A 14692-nucleotide genomic window follows, 5' to 3' on the forward strand; every position below is an offset into this window, starting at 1 on the left:
AGAGAGAGACTTGAAAATTGGACTATGCTTGAGCTTGACAACTGTCACGCCTTATTAGAGTAGCAGGCTAAACTTTTTGAAATATTTAATTTAATTGAAAAACGTAATGGAGAATGACATGAACCGTTACAAAAAAGCATTAAATAGTTTAAAAGGAGTAAGATAACTCATTCTACTAAATTAATCATCTATTCAGTTTAGGATTTATATGTCATCATGTTATGTAAAAATTTGCTTGAATAAGTTTTGATTCACAAATTTTATGGTTGAAGTATAGTTAAGTAGAGGAAAGATCATCTCCATTAATGTAGAGACAAGTATTATAAAATATAAAGGAAACAATAATATATTAAGATATTTTTATCTTTTATATATAATAAAATAACAATTTTGCCATTAAAAACGCATGTAAAGTAATATGCTTATTTCTCCATTAATGAAAAGGATCTTTATTCGATTAAGTAATCATATAAGTGACTAGCACCACATTGATCAATAAGCCAACCAATCACACCAATGGATAATATGTGTTGTCCATTTGAAATTTTAACTTATAAAATCTGAATAAGACTCTCTCAAGGAGAGGCATGTAATAGTTTTTCTTTATTTTTAATATCAAAAATATAATTTCATGAGAAACAAAATAATAAATGAATTATTATATATTATTATATGGTATTTGTCTCTCTATTAATTCTTACTCATAAAATTGTTATCTGTTTTCAAGATTATTATTTTTTGAATCGGCCAACAATGTTGGTTTAAATAATACTCTCTTTTTAAACAAGTAAAATAAAATATATCCCTTTAAATTAATAATCTTTGATTTAAATTAACACCTAAAAATGTTTATTTTATAACATATGTATATTAATCATATTCTTTTGGTTTTCCATATCCTCATCCAGAATAAGTGATAAGCCAATCTCTTATGCTTTGTCAATGCCAAAGCTAGACCCTCCCAAATATTTATTAAATAACATTTTATTCTAATTTTATCAATTGTATTTAAGATGATATTAAATAAAATTTTAGATAGAAAATAGTATCTTGGGAAGTACAATAACACTTTAACTTATATTACTAATAAGACAAACACTTTAATTATTATATTTTTTTAACAATTGCGTTAATATTCGATGTGATATTATTTTATAAAGCAGATATCTTTAAATAATTTAGTATATATTTTTTAGGAATTTTGAAAATATTTCAAGGACTCTTAAAATCTAACTAAAAATAAATTTTCAAAGTATTTAACAATAATATTTCTAATATATTATAGTATTTGTGGAATATGATTCTTGAAAACTTAATTCCAAAGAACTCCTTTGACAAATGTTATATTCCTTATTAGGAAAAAAAATCAAAAAATTTGTGTGAATTATTTCATGCCAAAAAGACGAATGTGTTACAAAAAGTCAAACAAACATTGTTAAATATATAAGAAATAATAATAATTATTTCACTGTTGAATTTTTTGGTCATACATTCAATTGCTTAATAGAGCAAACAAGTTGTTGAATATATATCCGTCTATCATTTAACAACATTCTACCCACAAACATTGTTGAATATACGTTGTTAAATGTGACTTCTGACTACACCTCTCTTTTGAAACAACATTTTCCCACATTCATCAACCAAAATAGATAGTAAACCAAATGTGTACTTGTAGCATAGTGGTATGTCTATTAGTGAAAAAAATTTAGTCTGGGGGAAATATTTATTGTCCCATATTTAATTTCATCAATTAATCAATAAAAAGACAAGATTGTTGACTTGTTTCTCGCACAAAATGTACAGTAGCAATTGTCCCATTTTTATTCTATAGCGCTATAATGAATGAAATTTTCATTCTTAAAATAAAGCTGGAAAAAAAATGTCTAAGATTTATTGAGGAATTTCTTGAACCATTGTGCTGAGAGTTTTGGGTATCTTTTCAAACCATTTTTATAATCCACAAAGACTAGTCCAAATCGCACGGTGTAACCAGAGCTCCATTCCATGTTATCCAACAATGACCAATGAAAATATCCCTTCACATTCACACCATCCCTTGTATACACAAAAGTCATCAAGAACAAATTAAAAGGCACAAATAAAAAAATATATATATATATATATATTCAAATAACTAGAATAGAAAGAGGCTTATTTTATTACTTACTTGATTGCATTTTTAAGATAATAAAGATGACGATAAAGATAATCAAATCTGTAAGTATCTACGAGGGATTCATCAAGTGATAGCTTTGGATCATCGTACTCATCACATCCTATTAATTAGTTTTGCAAAATTTTCATCAGTACTTTATTAACATCTAATTTAATTTGATGGAAAAAAGATGCATTTAACACACGAAAAGGAAAAGAAAAAAATAAAAATAATGGATTACCATTTTCAGTAATGTAAACTAAGGTGTTGTTGTAACGGTTCTTGATATAGAGCAATAGCTCTTGAAGTCCTTTTGGGTAAATAATTAACCAGGACGAAGCAGCCTGCATATATAGTTAGAAAATGAGTTCTCTTTATATTTATCATTTATGAATTATGATTATCGATCTTTTAATTGGGAGAATAGAAACAAATTAAAGCCTTGATATGTAAAAGGTTCAAAAGCAACGGTGAAAAAGATAGTTACATACAGTTGGGCCAAGGGGTTTGCCATCACGATCAACTGTCATTGAAAAAAAAACAAGGAAAAACAAAAATCATGTATGTTTAGCAAAAACTCTAGGAAAAATTTGATTATTAAAGATATAACAATATAAAGTCGGAAATGAAATCTTCTCTAGTACTGTATCCTCGGGTAATGGAATAGAGGTAAGACTATGATTACCTGATAAAATAAGACGAGGATCGGTTTCTAGGGTTGGTCCGGGAGTAGGCACTGGAGGTGAGTTGGCAGCATAGACTGATGAGTAGTAGTTTAGGCCTAAAAAGTCCAATGATCCCTTAAGTTGTTGTGCTTGTTCTGCTGTGAACTTGGGTAGCCGGTTTCCTACCAAAGTTTGCATGCTTTTTGGATACTCACCTTTTGTTAGTGGATCCATATACCTAAACCAAAATGCAAATCCAATCAACAACCATACAACTTAGTTTAGTTGTTAATCCTTATAATTGTCATGTCAAAAGAAATGAGTGTGTTTTTTGAATATAGGATCTTGAAATCAGAGCGTCATACACTATGAAGCACGGATACGTTGAACACTCTTATGTGTCAGTGTCGGACATGTACCTGACACAAACATTTTCGGATTCGTGAAAGATACATATCCTTAGTGTATCTAAAAATTAAAATAAAAAATAAAAATAAAGATACGTATCTGATACGTTTTCAACAAAAAATAAGATAATATTTGATACATTTTATCAATTTTATAAACTATTCTATTCTATTTTCTAGTTTTAGTACTTAGAATTTTGGAGGATAATGATTTACAATTTTTATTATATTTTCTACTTTTGATATTTTAATTTACACTTATAATTTTATTGTATTTTTTTATTATTTTGTACATGTACCCCTGAATGTATCATATATTATATTTTAGAAAAAATACGCATCAACGTAAAAAAATATGTATCATATCCGAGTATCCGACACAAGTATATGTATATTTGTGCTTTTATGACTCGTGATTAATAATGGGAATGTGTTTCGGTCAAAATTAGATCATATAAGCATAATTGTATAATATTATCGTGGGCCCTCTTCTCACTAAAATGGGGGTGGTGCAACAAATTAAAATCACATAATTTCAAGAAAAAAACTGTTATTTCGTATCGGTGTTTCTTCTCTTTTAGCTTTGGATAATTGGATAATTAAATATGTATTTTATCAAGAAATGTTGTTTTGTTGTTTTAAGTATGTGTATCCTTACCATCCAAACATGAAGTCAAGGGCTCTCTGTGCAGCATCCTGGCTTGATTTTTGATCAGTCAATGGCATAAACCAATAAGTATTTAAGGTAATCCCTACTAAACCCTTTTGAGATTCCTGCATATACATTTTCAAATGTTTCAGTTATTTAGTAATATCATTACAAAAAAAGTTGTCTAATGCATATATGTTGGAATTTTGGGATGACAAAAATATATAATCTTATCCTAGTAAAAGAAAATAAATACTTGTAATGTTGAAGTCTCCCATTGTTTATAATTCCCAGGTTAAAAAGCATTTCATTACATTAAAAAGTTGAATAACATTAAGTACCTTGTACTTGGTCTTATACAAATTGGCAGCAGCAGCATGAGAAAGAAGTTGGTTATGTGAAGTAATATATGGTTCTGTCCCTGAATTGCCACCAGTGCAATTTCTTTTTAACCAAGCAGAACACCGACCTGGTGCAGAAGAGCCAACTGAATAAGCTTGCTGGCTTACACTACTTGGTTCATTAAATGTAATCCAATGTTTCACCCTATCACCAAATTCCTTGAAGCATAGATCAGCATAGTCCCTGAAATCATTTCTGCATGCCCATATAAAATTATATACATGTCCATAAGTTAATTGTATCAAATTTGCTGGCATATAGTTCGAACATGGATCCTCTCCAGAGAGACAAATACATGTTTCTCCTATTATTTTTAATGGTAAAAATGTAATTTCATTGTAATCAAAATGATAGATGTAACAATAAAAGTTATATTTTCCTTTGTTTTTTGAAGCATTTGTCTATCCGTTAATGGAGAAGATGGTAACTCATATAGCTCTGGGTGGAAATTTGTGTCACTTACACAACGAGAGGGCTTAACAATCCTTGATACTCATCCTCTAAGGCTTGTGGAAGGTCCCAATGATAAAGGGTCACAAATGGTTGTATACCTGCACATTCTTATGATTATTAATAATTTATGGATATATAATAATCTACTGTGAAGAATTATATAAATAAATAATGAATTATGACCATTGGCAATTAGCTCGTTGATGAGGTTGTTATAGTAGTTTATTCCTTCTTTGTTTACACCTCCACTAAGCTTTCCTTCTGCAAATAGTTTATAAGAAAATCAAAATGATTAATATGAAACACTGAGCTATAGTATTTCTGTAAGGCGTGATATCAAACAAATTTTGGCTTACTTGGTAGGACTCTAGACCAAGAAATGGAGAATCTATATGCATCCAAATTCATATACTTCATGATTCCAACATCCTCCTAAAATACGTAGACCAAAGTATCATGACTCCATTTATTTCACACATATATATATATATATATACTTGAATTTTATTTATTAAAAAATAGTTGAATTGTATTTATAGGACTACAATTTGAACTATACCTTGTAACGGTGATATTGGTCGTCGGCTACATCTCCAGTGCTTCTATCAGCTATTTTTTCTGCATAAAATTTCATTGATAAATATAAGTGCAAATTATACATGTAATTTTCTAATGTTAGTATAAATACCCAATTACACAAGCAAGGACTAATAAAAATATATAAGCAATGGTTTATTGGCTCAGTGTAAAGGGCCAAACTTGCATCCACATACCCAAATTTCTATAAGGCTGAATAGCTGAACCAGTCTAATAGTTAGTTATCTCTTCTCAAATCAACCCAAAACATAGAAAATGATATAACATTCTACTAAATACTCTACCAATAAGAAGGTGATATGTCATAAAATAATACTTTGTTTATTAATAATTAATTTATAAGTTACATGTATCACTTTTTATAGATATAAAAATTAATAAGAGGATTTAATAGGAGAATATAATATTACTCCCACAAGTTAATACTTAATTATTATTTTCTTTTGAAAAGCAAAAAAAAAAAAAACAGTTGAGAAGTGGAAGAGGTACCTGGGTATTTGTGAGTGTAAGTGTCCCATATGCTTGGTCCTTTGCCACCTTCCGCTGCAGCACCTTCGTACTACAAATTGAAAACTCATGAAATTCATAGCACAATACTAAATTTTAGAATAAGGATTAGCCATTCCACATTTTATGTTCTATTGTGTCTCAATTCAACACAAAGCTACCACATATTTAATTTTTTATTTATAAAATAACATATTTATATTATTTAGTGCAACATGAATAGTCTGAAACATGAAGACAAGAGATTTTAGAGAAAGGATCCTGATTTCTAAATCTTATATGACACATACTAAAAAAGTTTTATAAGACAAGTGACTCACGTGTAGAAATATGACAAATTTTAAAATGTTTTTAGGACACAGTACAACTATAATATAAAACAAACATATAAATATAAGATTGAAATTAAAAAAAAGAAATAATATAAATAAAATGATAATCCAAGTTGTTCTTTATTATTATTATCTCTTCTTCAAAATTAAAAAAAAATGCTAATTTGCGTACTGGAAGATTTTTATGAACATTTTATATAAAAAAATAAACATGGGCATGTTTATTCTTATTTGTAGGTAATCAAATTGGAAGGTTTAAGTTAACTGTAAAAGAAGAAATATTTAAGATATATGATGTACTTGGTATGATGCTGATGCTGTCCCGAAAATGAAACCTTGAGGGAAACTGGTTCTATTAAGCTCAGAAATGTCTATAATAGAAGGAGTATATGGTTTTTCTTGAGCAAGAGTTTTTCTTCCTTGAATATCAGTTGGTAAGGATTTCCCTGCAAGAGCCTCTACATGAGTAACAATAATAAGAGGCAACACCAGCAGAAGATGAATCACGTTGAAAACCAATGCCATTATAAGTGAGCAAATATTAACTCATTCTCCTTATTGTGGCACATAATATTTATAGTAATACTTGCGGGTATCACACTAAAACTACTTACGGAAAAGGTGGCGAAATTTGAGTCATACTTTACTTCTTTTTATTATTTCTTTATTACTCGTGTACTTGTGCTTTTTTTAAGGTTGCCCACGTATGTTCTTTCACTAATACATGAAGAGCTCTTTACATTTTAATTCGGATCTTTCGCAACAATTCAAGAATTGGTTCTATGTCATGAATAGGTAGCTACTGTATATTTTCGATCAAGATCCTCTTCTTCAGGAGATCATGATTGCAATGTCTTCAAGAAATCTCAACTTTTCATTATCTTTACATGTTTGTCTATGATCTAGCTACATAATTAATGACATCTCATTTCTCAAATAAAACTTGTCATTTACTAATTATCATCTAACATAGATTGTTTCCCTTAAATCTGTTTTTGTCTGTCTTTATAAATATATCACTTTAAATTTCGTTGCACATATTTGTTTAGGCTTCGAAAACAAACTTATTTTGATGAATATATTAATAACTTTTTCCTTACAAATTCCGAATGGGATCTTCCAATACTTTCCATACACACATAATTAAAATCAAAAATAATATATCACCCCGGAAATCATCCTATCACATAAGAAAAATAACATAGGCTATAACTTGATACTATATTTACCGATGATTGATTTATAAGTGAAGAATTTATAGTTAGATTTAATAGTAAAATATATCATTATTTTATTAGAATTTTAAGGCTAAATTCAAATTTCAATGCACTACTTAGGTCCTATTTGTTTAGACTTCAAAAATAAACTTTTACACAAAAACATTTTACCAAAAATCATTTAGGTTAAATCAAACACTATTTTGGGAGCGAAACTTGTTGGGAGGGGCATCCACAAACTCTGAAAGGGACTAGTTCTTTATATCGAAAGGTGAAGAAATATCATTGATATTACAAAAAAACATTATTTTGTTTTTGGTTACAACTTACTAGTCTATAAAGTGATTTTCATTGTTTTTACTTTGTTTGGATGTAATATTGAAAAAAACTGTTGTCATCTTATGAAATTACAATAAAGCATATAAAAAATATATTTGGATAAGAAATGCATTTTATTAATATGTAAAACTTAATAATATTATTCACATTTATTTTATTAATATATTTAATTAAAATAATTTGATCAAATCATGTTAATCTTTGTACTTTTAGGAAAATTCAAAATAGGCCTAAAACGTTTTTAATTGAGTACCTAAACCAATTAAATTTTACAAAGAAGTTATTGATACACACTTTTTGTTACAATTCCTTTAAGGTTACCTTAATAGGTGGAGATTTTTTTAATTCTCTATCTAAATGACCCATTATGGATTAAACAATCATTAATAATATATATTGCAATAACTATAACATCCTTCCTTTAATAGCTGTATTTTTTGTGTTGAGAATTTTATTCATTCTCATCGTAACAATAATAACAATATATATCCCATTTCCTACATGATACCCCCTTAGAATAAAAGAATAATAAATCATGTATACAATTAGTTAGTTAATGAATCTCCTAACATTATTTACTAGAACCATAAAGTCTAGTTTCTTTCTGCAGAAACTTCTTGTACCATAATGCAGATAATTTTTTGTATCGTTTCATGTCATTTTTGTAATCCACGAAGGTCATTCCAAATCGAACTGTGTAACCCGAGAACCATTCAAAATTGTCGAACAAAGACCAGACATAATATCCCTTTACATTTACTCCACTCCTGTAATAAAAAATTAAAATTAATCAATTAAAAATATTTAATATTGCACAATAATAAAGAACATAAATATATTGAAGTTTATTTACCTAATTGCGGATCGAAGATAAAACAAATGACGAAAATGATAATCAATTCTAAAAGTATCCATAAGTGCTTCTTCCACCGATAATGTTTGATCATTAAATTCATTTATACCTGTAAAATCAAATGGTGTATAAGTATAATGAGAATTGTCGATATACTCTTTTTAATAGGTTAAAAGGTAATGAATAATACAAGATTGTGGAACTTACCATTTTCAGTAATGTAAATTAAGGGGTTATTGTACTTCTCCTTAGTGTATACCAAAAGGTCTCTAATTCCTCTTGGATAAACGTATAACCAATCTGAAGCAACCTGCAACATTATAAAAATAATTTTGTTTATATTTTGTCAAATGCATTATACTAATTGTGAAGCTTATACAAATTTAGGTGACCATAACGCACCTTTATACCAATGGGTTTCCCATTGCGCTCAACTGCAATTATTCAGAAATATATCAAAAAATTTCACTGTCAGTCATCATCAAAATCAACATATATGCAATTTAGAGAATTGATAGATATATAAATGGCATATAACTATATAAGGGTCCTTACATGCAGGATCAAATAAAGCATCGGTTGCATAGCTAGGTCTAGCATTGCTTAGAAAAGGTGCATCTGAGGCATAGGTTGAGGAATAATAGTTTAGACCAATAAAATCAAAAGAACCCTTCAGTTGCTTGCTTTCTTCTGCTGTGAACTTTGGCAAACGTGTTCTCACTAGGGATCGCATGCTTTTTGGATAGTCTCCAAATGTTAGTGGATCCATATACCTGTCATCACCAATCAACTTTTAATTAGTTATGCATTTCTAACAACACCTCCATAACCCTTAATATCAATTTTATCAACATTTTTTTTTGTTGCAAATTGGTATGGATTCAAAAGTTTCTATTAAACTAAGTTCAAAGAAAATCTTTATTTGATCTTCCTTTTGTTTTGAGTAGGTATCCGTTATGCTCATATTAATACAATTTTTCCTTATCGAAAAATCAATGTCTTAATATATAAACCCCTTTAAGGTCCTAATATGAACATGAATTAAAAGTTTAAGGATAATGAGAGAAAGAGGATTTCTTACCATCCATACATGAAGTCAATTGCTCTTTCAGCAGCCTTTTGATCTAATTTGGTATCTGCAAGTGGCAGATACCAATTAGCTACCAAGGTTATGCCTATTGAACCTTTTTGAGATTCCTGCATATACACACAAAAATTAATATTTTGGGTTTATCATAATATGGTCAATTTTGTAAACTAAGTTAGAAAGTGAAATATGTTTGTGATAACAAACCTGAAACTTAGTCTTGTACACACGAACAGCTGCTGAATGAGCAAGAAGTTGGTAGTGTGTAACTATATAGGGCTCTATGGAAGAATCACCACCAGTGCAATTTGGGTTCACCCAAGAAGAACAACGACCTGGTGCCATTCTTCCATTTGTATACCCATTACTGCTATAACTCCATGGCTCATTCAAAGTAACCCAAAACTTCACTCTATCACCGAATTCCTTGAAGCAAAGTTCCGCATAATCCTTAAAATCTTTACTGAAATATATAATTTGCAAAGTTTAATACATTACTACATGATATGTATCTAAATGTTGTATTTGCTAGTCAAGAAATAATTATAAGCTATGCTTTGGAAAGCAAACTTACACAATGAGGGGGCTTAAGAAGCCACCATATTCATCTTCTAAGGATTGTGGAAGATCCCAGTGGAAAAGAGTCACAAGTGGTTGAATACCTGCAGCAATGAATTGTTGATATTTATTTGATTAAATATGATTATCAATGTATAACAAGAGAACATGGCAAAAGGTAAAGTACAATAGAGTTTGCTTTCTAACCATTTGCCAATAGCTCGTTGATGAGGTTGTTGTAATAGTTGACTCCTTCTTGATTTATGCCCCCACTCACTTTTCCATCTATAAATATAATAAGGTTTATAAATATTAATTCTATACAAGGTATTAAAGTGAAATATTGAAGAATATTTTAGTCCAAAATGGCAACTATCAACATTTGATCACTTACTTGGAAGTATTCTAGACCAAGATATTGAGAATCTGTATGAATCCAAGTTCATGTCCTTCATAATTGCAACATCCTCCTTGTACTTGTGATATTCATCAATGGCTACATCTCCATTGCTTCTATCTTTTATCTTATCTGGATATTCATGAGTGAAGGTATCCCATACACTTGGTCCTCTACCACCTTCATTTGCAGCACCTTCGAACTATACATATCATAAACACAACAAAATCAAAACCATGTATATATAAAAGTGCAAGATATATGTAAACATCAATTACTATACCATAATATAATCTATATTTTATGTTTGAAGAAGAGTGTACCTGGTATGATGAGGAACCCGCTCCAAAGATGAAGCCAGGAGGGAAACTTTGCCGATTTAGAGAAGCAACATCAATAATTGGGTCAATTCCAACAACAGCTTCGGTGCAAGTCACTTTAGAAATGCTCATTGCAAGAACAAAAGCAACAAAACCAAGAATGAAAAGGCCATTGTTGCGTGCCATATGTTTAGTGATTATGTTCAGTCTTAATAATCTCTTCTTTTGGTAAGAGCTTAATCTTTCTTTTTTCTTTGAAATGAAGCTAAGAGAGCTTAATCAATAATCTTCTTTTGGGAAGAGCTTAATCTTTATTTTTCTTGAGTGATGATTGTGTTTGATCGTTTTACATTGAATTGAGGACGAGGTTGCCTTTTTATAGAAGAAAAAGTAGCCACATGATAAGAATATTATTTGGGCAGATTCATAGAAACAACTTGCATGTTCAAACTTCAAAGTGGAAATAGTGTAGTCAAATATGCTCCCCCTTGACTAAGCAAAAAGTAGAAAACAAATATAGCGGCTTTTTTTTATTGATTACTTCACCAATTATTTTATAATTTCTTATCCTAATGAATATAATTCACCTGATAGGTTTTTATATACCATTTTATGTTGAAGATTATAGGAAATCTTCGTTATCTTAATTTGTGTGAATAGGTAGACTTTAAATTAATCAAAATCATTGTAATTTGTATCTAAAAAAGATTTAAGAATGTTCAAAAAAAATATTAAATTCATGGTACCAAATGATATAGCAATGACAATTTAGGTAGTCTTATTAATTTCTGTGTTATGTTTGTTTAAATTAGGATAGATATTCACATGCCTGTTTGTGAAAAAAAATAAATACTATGTTATATTTTGTATGTCCTAAAAAAAATAATAATTAAGATCATAAGTTTATAAAAGTTCAAAATCATCACAATAAATATTGTATATATTAAAATTATGTTAATTTTCATTAAAATTAATTTCGCAAATTAGTTCATCCAAGTATACATTTAAATGAGACTTGCCTAATAAGATGTTGATTATTTCCTCAATCTTATAAAGTTTGTTAACAAATAAATAATAAATAAAATAAAGTTAAATTATCAATAAACAAAATACATATACTATAAAAAAATATCCTCTCTCTTTTTGTTAGAACTCATAGGGAAACCTGCGAGCAAAATTAACATTTTGTACCTATAATTTTAGACAAACAGATAAAAAAAACTTATAGTGTGTATATCCAAGAACAGCGGCGGGGCAAGTGAGCTTAGCTTAACTTGAAAATTTTGGTGGAGCCGTTATTATTATCTTGTGGGGTAAAGTCCAAACTACTACTACTTCAAGCGGGTAGGCACCTAATTTTGTGGATATATGAAATGGATTACTACTAGCTAGCTTTTGGTGCATTAGTTTAGGGAGAGAAACTTGTATAGAGATAAATGTAACATGTTACATTTAAAAATAAATATATTTTATGATTTTTGATACTATTATTTAAAATTAAATTTAATTAAAATTAAAATATTAATATATTATCACAATTTTATTAATCGTCTCTACATGGTTTTTCCGTAGTTTAGGAACTGCTTCTTGTTTTAACTTTTTTACAGAAAAGTCTTATCCAAAAAGCTCAAAATGGATTTCAGGCTAACAACTCAACCTGTTCAGGGAAGCCAGTTGAGTGTCAGACAATCTATCAGCCCTATATTTTATTCTCATAAAATAGAATAAAACCTCCCCTTTTAAAAAAATTAATGTTGAAATCATTAATATAATTTTGATTGAATATTCAATTTTTAAAAAGGTAAATTTTAAATTAATAGTTGAATATTACAAATGTCAGTCAAAATACTGAAAATGATAACTTTAACTCATATTTGATATTTTTGAAACTATTATAGACTTTTCAATTTTTCAAAGATAAAATTGGGAGCCTTAAAATTTTTAAGGTTAGAAATAGTAAAAATATGTTTTTTGGTTTAGCTTATTAAATATAAAAAACAACTAAAAGATAGGCAATAGACCAGGACAAGTTATTCTTGAGTTGGACCAATTTTTAAAACCAACCTATGCCTTTTATTATACGGCAGTTAATCATTTTTATTTACTTACACACTAGACAAAATATATTGTTGCCTACTCCACACGTAATTTAGAAGTGTGTACCATTTGAAATGTACAAAATAGAATTCAAATAAATGTAGAATGAATAACTGATTATAAAAAATACGTGTGCAGATATAAGAGAAAATAAGTAATTGCAAAACCTTTATTCAACCCCCACCAAAGACCATGAATCCATGATCATGGTTTTGGATAATGGCTGGCATTGTTGTGGCCATTTTATTCTACATAGGATATCTTTGTGTAATTCGTTTCTAAGTCTTCAGTCTATTTTTTTCTTCACTCACCTATAGATATTTAATAACTTATCTTAATATATTTTATAGATAGTCCTTTTTGTGATTTAATTTAACTTTAATATCAAATTTTAGGATTTAAATACAAGAAGATAGACGAATCCAAAAAAATTAGTCTATCAGGTGCAAAAGTCCTTCTCAGCCTCAACCTTCAAGGAAGCATTAATTAATATGACTTATTCACATGATAAAATTTCAATCCAAAAGGTCATGTGTGTGAAACTATGTTTCATACATATTTCCTAAAGACAAATGTGATGTTGTTTTTCTTATAAGTTTAATATTTATGTGTCAATGACATAAAAGCTTTTATATTGCTAGCTCATTAATCATATTTATATATTAATTATTATAGATTTATTCTTAAACAAAAATATTATATATTAATAGTAAATAATACACTAATTATGTAACAAATTATAGTAATAGTGCATAAATATTTAACTATTTTCCTATTAGAAATTTTGTGAAACCATCATTATTTGGGGTAAACTTTACTAAATAATGTTAGGATTATAACTGGTATTAAAAAAAAGATCTATACAGAGGAGAAATGTTACTCTTTATTGCAGAATATTAAATTCTAAAGTCAGTTAAAAACTGAAGAGAATAATGTATATCCTTGTATAATGAGATAATTTATCTCCTCTAGCCAGTAAAAATGTGACATGTGTGCTATTTTGTTTATTTTTAAAAATATTTTTGTAGAAAATGATAAAACATGACATGTGTCATGATTTCACTGACAAGAGAAGATAATTTATCTCCTTATACAAGGAGATACTCCATTCCCAAAACTTAAAATGTTAGTTAAATATTTGAAAAATTACTTAAAAACAGTCATAGTCATAAACTAACGGTTAATATCACAAGCTACTGAAATCTACTGAATTTCTTATCATTCATAGTTCATCATTGGATCTTCATCTTAGAACAGTTTTATAGTAATATGAACAGACTCGCGTTATTGATTGAACAAGTCAGTTCTTATCTATTTTTTTCCTAAGTTTAACCCTTCATTAAGCAAAACTCAGCAACACGTATTTTTGAGATTGTTATTCATCTGATTATAATTGACTAATCCCAATTCCATCTAATATATTATGCTACAAGACCACATTTTAAGGGTCATAATGTTCTATAATTTGTAGTAGGTAAATGGAACTATCAACAATGATCAACAACTTATCCAATAAACAAATGCCATATCACGTGTGATCGATGTTGGAGGGTAGAGTGGTAAACTGACTTTTCTACAAAAGAGGCGTTTGTATATATTAAAAGTTGATATTTATCTGTTACAAAAATAAAAGCTATTTATCAACTGAATGACT

At 28.6% G+C, this 14692-nt stretch overlaps 2 protein-coding genes across 2 annotated transcripts; both read right to left on the bottom strand.

The window, feature by feature from the left end:
* LOC109355428 (cyanogenic beta-glucosidase-like) lies at positions 1793-6744 on the bottom strand. Its single transcript, XM_019598585.1, has 13 exons — positions 6471-6744; positions 5821-5890; positions 5294-5352; positions 5091-5166; positions 4918-4995; positions 4745-4832; positions 4221-4476; positions 3889-4004; positions 2844-3061; positions 2650-2681; positions 2400-2502; positions 2171-2279; positions 1793-2058 (listed from the first exon to the last, which is right to left on the bottom strand). The coding sequence occupies exons 1-13, from the start codon at positions 6693-6695 to the stop codon at positions 1887-1889; spliced, it is 1602 nt and encodes a 533-aa protein (XP_019454130.1). The 5' UTR covers positions 6696-6744; the 3' UTR covers positions 1793-1886.
* Positions 8245-11298, bottom strand: LOC109355429 (cyanogenic beta-glucosidase-like). The gene is made up of 11 exons (XM_019598586.1): positions 10945-11298; positions 10619-10823; positions 10432-10509; positions 10241-10328; positions 9874-10129; positions 9661-9776; positions 9135-9352; positions 8982-9013; positions 8787-8889; positions 8580-8688; positions 8245-8493 (listed from the first exon to the last, which is right to left on the bottom strand). Exons 1-11 carry the CDS (start codon positions 11125-11127, stop codon positions 8298-8300), a joined length of 1584 nt encoding a protein of 527 aa, XP_019454131.1. The 5' UTR covers positions 11128-11298; the 3' UTR covers positions 8245-8297.

Source organism: Lupinus angustifolius, chromosome LG08 (assembly GCF_001865875.1).
Source record: "Lupinus angustifolius cultivar Tanjil chromosome LG08, LupAngTanjil_v1.0, whole genome shotgun sequence".
In the NCBI taxonomy this organism is placed as follows: domain Eukaryota; kingdom Viridiplantae; phylum Streptophyta; class Magnoliopsida; order Fabales; family Fabaceae; genus Lupinus; species Lupinus angustifolius.